At 44.6% G+C, this 7,096-nt stretch overlaps 1 protein-coding gene across 1 annotated transcript; it reads right to left on the bottom strand.

Moving 5' to 3' along the window:
* Positions 1-240: 240 nt before the first annotated feature.
* Positions 241-2,701, bottom strand: LOC109781789 (protein FAR1-RELATED SEQUENCE 5-like). Its single transcript, XM_073497662.1, has 2 exons — positions 2,209-2,701; positions 241-1,643 (listed from the first exon to the last, which is right to left on the bottom strand). Exons 1-2 carry the CDS (start codon positions 2,699-2,701, stop codon positions 241-243), a joined length of 1,896 nt encoding a protein of 631 aa, XP_073353763.1.
* Between the last annotated feature and the right edge of the window lie 4,395 nt (positions 2,702-7,096).

Raw genomic sequence — 7,096 nt, 5'->3', positions numbered from 1 at the left:
GGGCACAATGATGTGTGCAACTGAAGTTACACACCTAGTTAGATCAGGAGTTGGGGCAGGTAATTACCTGGATGATGAGTCCTCTGATTGCTGCCTGGAGGTGGAGGAGGTCCTTGAGGGTTGCCATCATCTGATGGCCCCATGGCAGCAGTCGGTTTTTTCTTATTCTTGGACTTGTTCAGGTGGCCAATCTCGGTACGTGCTGCGCGCATATGCTTGTATACAATAGCTTGTGCTGGATCAGAACCACTTGCAAACTTTGCTAGTTTCCGAAAATCGTATCATGTTCCTCTCCCTTATCTGCTTCTTTGATTGAGGAGGCATTTCATCTGGTTGCTCATAACGAGTCCCTGGCGCACTAGGTACAGCAGTAGGTGTCCACCGTCTTAGCAGGTACCTTTCCGGTATGACATAAACTCCAATATGGGTGAACACCTTGAGGATGTGGCAACATAGGATGCCGTCCTTGTCCATTTTACAGCACTCACACAAATAGGAACCCTCCCCCACCCTTGCTTGCGCCAAGTAGTTTCGAGAACCATATTTGGCAACAAATTCCTGGTTCGATTTGAGCTCAAATATATCAGCACCAACTTGGAATGCATTATAATGTCCAATCAGCTCAAATTCTTCTCTGAACTTGCGGTAAAGGTCCCTAGTATAGGTTTTGTAAGCTTGCTTCTCTATTGGGAAGTTGGACCACAGCTCAATCTCAAGGTGTTCTGTCCTGTAATCATTGCAGCCTTCCTTGGCAAGGATGTGGTTCTGGATTTTTTCATATTGCTTGACGAAGTTCAGCATTGAGTTGTGTGGGTTCACATATCTTTTTAGGACGGCGTTGAACCCCTCACTACGCTGTGTAGACTGTAGGAAGGGGAAGAACCTGTGTTTGAAGTAGCATGGCACCCAAGTTGACCTGTATTCGTACAACTTCTCAAAGTGCGTGTGTGTCATAGCCTCGTACTTCATCATTAACCCAACCCAATTCTGTTCAAACTCGTCTATAGTGAAGCTGAAGTCAACACACTTGTTGAAATCATCAGAGAGTCCTGGATTCCGGCACAACAGCCAACCAACTTTTTCCTGAGCCTTTTTCATGATGTGCCATCGACAACAACGGTGCACGGTGGTTGGAAAGATGCTCTGTATTGACTGCCTCATTGCACCATCCTGATCAGTGATGAAGTTGTCAGGAGGTTTGCCATCCATAGCCTCTAGGAATGCTCCAAAGACCCAATCAAAGCTCGATGCCAACTCCTGCCTCACAAATGCGCAACCCAGCATGAAAGATTGGCCATGTCGGTTTATTCCTATGAAGGGCGCGAATGGCATATTGTACATGTTGGTCATGTAGGTGGTGTCAAACAATATGCAATCGTGGTACGCCTCCGTATAAGCTTTTCGAGCTAAGCCATCCACCCAAAATATGTTGACAACTCTGTCCTCTTCATCATATTTCACCTTATAGAAGAAGTCTGGATCAGTTTTTTGTATATCCTTGAAGTGCGCAATTGTCTCAATCAGATCACCCTCCTTTGTGTCATCTCTACGGAAACTTGTACACAGATTTGTTATTGCCTTTGGTCCGAATGGCACCATCATCTCAGATCCATAGAACTCTGCCATTACATGCATCATACGTCCTGCATAATACAAAAAGAAACAATATACATTTTATTAGTCGTACGAATGCACATATCCAGCTGCACAATAATATGATATGAGTTGGCACAGAAGATAGTTGCAGGAAATTGACAACCAGCTGCCCCTTTTAAAAAACACTTTTATTTTGCACACAGGACATTATGTAGGCGCACAGTGAAGGTGATCTAGCTGCACAGGAACATTATGTAGTTGCACGGTGAAGGTAATCTAGTTGCACAGTTAAGGCATTTTAGTTGCACACCAGTAACATAACAGTTGCACACTGGACTGCCTAGAGGGAAACTTAATTCTGTAAGGGGTATAGAAACACACCTGTAGTCAAGTTGCAGTTATACAAGATGCGCAAAAACTCCTTTTCATCAGGAGAGATGCCTTGGTGGGATCTCAAGTATTTGGACAATGAAGGTTTGTTCACCAGCGGATGATTGTGGTCATGAACAAAATACGTCACCTCCCATCGCCCATCCATTAGCTTCACCAACATTTTCGCTTTGCATTGAGTCTACTTTATTGTCTCGCGTTTTCATTTCTTCTTTTTCTTACTAGCATCAGCCTCCTCTTTAGCAAAGATTGGAGGTTCATCTTCCATTTCCTCATCAGTGTCAACATGTCTTGGATCTGGTATAGGGTCCAGGATAGGAGGAGCCTCAGCTCCACCATCATCAGCTTTTGGCTTCTTATACTTGTTGCAGCAAAACTGCTGTTTTACCAATACATTGCCTGCCCGCCTAGAGGTGTTCATTTTGACAGAGAAACCCATCCGTAAGGCGTAGCTGTTGTAGTGATCCTTAGCAATTTGAAGGGTGTCAAACCTCATGCCAACATAGGGTTCCATTGGCTGAGAACCAGCCTCATCTTCTCCTTCTTCTCCTTGCACAACATCGTCAACAGCGCCAGCACCGAGCTCAGTCCTAGTTGGACCAGGAACATTTGCCGCGGTGCCCGTGTCATCAAGAGTATGACTCTCTGACTGCAAAGACACCACTACAGGGACACCACGGGTTGATGACTGCCCTGCCACATTGTCATGGCCCATAGGGTTAGGCCCACGACTTGTCTGCGCGTAGTAAAAAGAGCGCCCATTTTCTGTCAAATTCCCTTGCGGTATGCTGGGTTGTTGCTGATCCATATCACGAGGAAGCTCATTGATATCAGGAGGCAACTCATTGAGATCAAGCATTTTTTTCCTTTTTCAGGCTGCTGCCACACATGCACTGCATATACAAAACAAGGAAGTGATATCAAGTTTTAACCATCAAAGAGTGTTTGAAACAACCTAAAAACTTAGTAAATAGGTAGTTGCGCACCATTTTATGACAATCTTAGTTCAAAAAGCAACATCTCTATAGCAGAATCTTTTATTTATAACAGGTATGCATTTTTTTGTTTGCACAGCCTTGTTATGTTAGTTGCACAGTTTGCAGTAAATAGTTGGCAAGAACATGACTTTTTTTGGTACAAAGTTTCTCTGACTTTCCCCTCTGTTTGTTCCAATGATCTACAAGTTTTCTGTTGGCAAGCAGCTGATCTAGATGTTTCTGCACATAATTTGGACATAATTTGATGCCAAAATTGAGACGGTGAAATCCAGGTGAAAGAAGAAAGAAGAATTGGATGACAGATTATAGATATATGTTTTCATCGCTGTTTCTGTTTCTACTTCTAGTATATTGAACATATTTCTTACACTATAGCTTTGCAGTAGGTTTGGCACCAGAATATATGTGTGGGACAAGATTATATGCATGACTACTTTAATATTTGGTTTGTGGTTTCGTTTGCTATGTGCAAATGTTTCTTTTGTTTTTGCTGTCGTACTACAAATTTTTGGTTTTGGCTAGAATAGATGTCTCAGTTGGCCAGGATGCATTTTTCAGTTGGCCAGCATGCATGTTCAGTTGGCTATAATAGATGTTCTATTTGGCGAGGATGCATATTCAGTTGGCCAGCATGCATGTTCAGTTGGCCAGGATACATGTTTTTATTGCACATATACTCCAGGTTTTCTATAGTGTTCACTCAAAATACATGTTCAGTTTTGCCTAGCATGCATGCTGAGTTGACATAATACAGTTTCAGTTGGTTGGGATGCATGTTCAGTTGCACACTTATGCATTTTCCGTTGGCTACAATGCATGTTTAGGTTTTTGGCTAGAACCATGTTTCAGTTGGCCACGGAACTTGCTTTAGTTGGCTTGTTTAACACATCTAGGTGGGGGAAACTTGGCTGGCATGCATGTTAGAAAAATGTTCAGTAAAGTTGGTCTCAAACCATGTTTGGTGTGCAACTAAACCTAATGACTTGTGTTTAGTTGCACAAACCAGGAAACCGTAGGCCTCTATCCATGATTAGTTGCACAACAATTCGTGGTACTTCTTTTCAGTTGCAGATATGACACTCATGGGGGGGAGGGTGGTGTTATTGGAGGAGTTATTTGCCAGGTCCACCTCTTTTTGAAGCAGCTTCTCCATGGATTTCTGCTAGATCCATGGAGGAAGGGGGGGACAGCTTCTACAGGGGGTTGCCATATGCAGTAGGAGAAGGGGGGAAGTGAAGAGGGGCAGAGGGAGAGGAAATTACCTGCCCTGATGTTGCTGCCTGGTATGGATCTGACCACCCTGCCCTTAGATCTTTTCTGAAGCAAGTTCTTCTTCTACTTTGGGGCTGCAATGGCTGCTATGTAGGAGGAGGAAGAAGGGACTTGGATCCCTTCTTTCGTGGAGAGGAAGAAGGAACCGTGGTGGCGTGGGGGCGAGCGGGCGTGGGAGGGCTGGGTAGGTACAGCTGGCCATGTGGGGGAGGACTTTTCTTCTCGTTCTGTTTGCGCGTACCGCGAGCAGCCACTCGATCGCGCGGGTTGGTGCTCACTTTCCTTTTATGGAGCGCGGGACCGCGGGGGGGGGGGGGGGGGGGGGGACAGGTACTTACCTTTTCAGGCCAGCCGCTCCATCGCACTAGTGGGCAGCCGGCCGCCCACTAGACGCGTCCTTAATATAGGTATTCTTAGTCCATTTTGCTATTTTATAGAAAACCCCTAATGTCTTTAACATTAAACCCGCAGTACATATCAAATGTTTTTTAAATTACTCATATCTTCTAAATCGTAACTCCAAATTTAACATGTTATATATGAAATTTGATTAGAAAAATATGTAGAATCTGAATACGATGTTATTTTACCTGTTAGAAATTTAAAAAATACTATCTAGGCTGCAATGTTAATCAATAATGCATTATCCATCTTTTTTCATACCGGTACTAATTCAGATTGGGGATGAACACCTCAGCAAAATCAGGATTGGACGTGAAATTGAAAATAAATTTTCTGGAGACACCCAATAAACAAGGACATGCATGGCAAGAAATAAAAGAAGGACCCAATTAAGATGGGATGTCCGCTATAAAAGAAACAAAAGAGAAAATGCAAATGAGATCCGATAAAGATAATATGTTGCACTATTCTCCTATATATAAGAAGAAAAAAGAGAGGGCATGCAAGAAAAATAGTAAAAAGCAGGCATGCATGACAAAAAATAAAATATAAGACAAGTTTGATAAGATATAAATAGTGATGAAACAGGGACCAATACCTATGACATGTATGGCAAGAAATAATGATGAAATAGGGGCGCAAGTACCTGCGTCCATAGAAGAGCATACAAAAATGTTATTTTCCAGACAATTTTTTCATGATTAAAAAAATCATGTACAACCTTTTTAACAACTCTTCGTGTATCTAAGAAATATGCACGTGAAAAGAAGTGTTCAAGAGTTACCCTAAGTTGGTGATTCTTGAACTGAAAACTGTCATTGATACACACATGTCTCTGTAGTGTGCTAATGCGTCATCGTTTGTTTTTGTCGTTTTTCTTTACTCGCTCGTGACAATACCCATTCCGAACATGACATAAATAAATGCATGATCACTTGCCTGTTTCTTTGTACGGATTAAATCTACATGCAAACGGCGTTGAAATAGAACACTGTAAAAATCTTAAACTGTGTTCTTATAGGTTAAGACCATCTTGGTTCCAGTCATAGCTACAAATTCTCAGATTATAGACGATTTTTTTGTAAATTAAAAGCGTGTGGTTTTTTCCCCATTGCAACGCACGGGCCTTTTGCTAGTAATACCTAAATAAATAGTTCATCCCCACTAACCTATTTCTCTTAACATGCAGCCTATCCAACTCAGTAGTAGTGCCACCTCAGCAATTATTTTCTTTTTCATTTTCAACAAATCGCCTGATGCAACTCTGGTCACCGCTTCCGTTTTCTGTAATTGATGCGTTAGTGTAAAGCCCATGAAAGAAGCCTATCGGTTCAGCTGCTCATCTGTTACTTATTGCTACCTCCTCGCCTCCTCAGATACGCACCGTCGCCATATCAAGGCATCAACCACCATCCACGCTCCACAGACCGGTGGCGGTGCGCTGCTACCCACCGCTCCGGCATTGACGCACGCGACAAACCCTCAGCGCGAGCAAGAGTTAGCACCGCCATCTCCTACAACCGACTAGGATGGAGCTTCTCTGTTGCCGGCGTCATCAGGTGCGAAGCCCGCCGCTCCCCATGGATCAGACGCACTGGTCAGATCCAGCGTCAAGATGAGAAGCACACACCTCGGTGCAGCGCTGCTACTCTGCAGCCTCTATGCGCCCAACCTCGACCACCTCAACCATGACTCTGCTGCCTAAATCAACGGTGCCACTAGCTCTCGGACGACTCCCCCGCCCCCCTGCTAAATTTCCTGATGTAGGGTAGAACCTCAGTGGCCCGATGTTTCACGATTGGAGTGGGATCCCTTGATGAACACGAAGAACACAGGGAAGAACGAAGAGAAATCACAAGGGGAAACACTCAAGAACAAGTCCAATCACACATCCACTAGACAATCAAACACACAAGATCCACAAGGTACATGAACAACAAAGGGAAAGGTACAAGGTAAGGTTCATCTCCATGAGGTGGTCTTGAAGGGGGTCCGCCCGTGAGGGGGTCTTGATGATATATCCCGCAGGATCTTCTCCTAGATGGAGGTCTTGGCCTCCAATGGAGTAGTAGTCTCTCTCTCTCTCTCAAGAGTAGAGGAAGGTAGGAGCAAAGCTCACATACAAATGAGCTATCACTTTGCTAACCCTAGAAAGGAGGTGGAGGTGGTCTATTTATAGTCTAAGCCACGAAGGGGTAAGTGGGAGAGGGATACAAGGCCAAAGGCCCACGGCTGCGCACACAGGCGTCGGACGTCCGGAGGCTCGGGACGGTCCGGACGTCCGGAAGTCTTCGGACTTCCGTAAATATCGTTCTGTCGCCGTGGCACCGGTCGTCCGGTCGGCGTCGGTCGTCCGTGCGCTGGGACTTGTCGGACGTCCGGCCGCTGTAGCTTTCGTCGGTTGGACTTTTGGGCTGGCTGGAGCTCCAGGCGTCGGA

This window comes from Aegilops tauschii, chromosome 4 (genome assembly GCF_002575655.3).
Source record: "Aegilops tauschii subsp. strangulata cultivar AL8/78 chromosome 4, Aet v6.0, whole genome shotgun sequence".
In the NCBI taxonomy this organism is placed as follows: domain Eukaryota; kingdom Viridiplantae; phylum Streptophyta; class Magnoliopsida; order Poales; family Poaceae; genus Aegilops; species Aegilops tauschii.
The sequence above is the reverse complement of the archived record's forward strand: the minus strand, read 5'-3'. Positions and strand labels throughout refer to the sequence as shown.

What these genes read in the sequence shown, in the direction of transcription:
- LOC109781789 (XM_073497662.1), bottom strand. Translation starts at nt 2,701, where the DNA reads ATGGGCCATGACAATGTGGCAGGGCAGTCATCAACCCGTGGTGTCCCT. An exon ending in TAAAGAGGAGGCTGATGCTA is followed by an intron (nt 1,644 to 2,208) that starts GTAAGAAAAAGA and finishes TGTATTATGCAG; the next exon opens with GACGTATGATGCATGTAATG.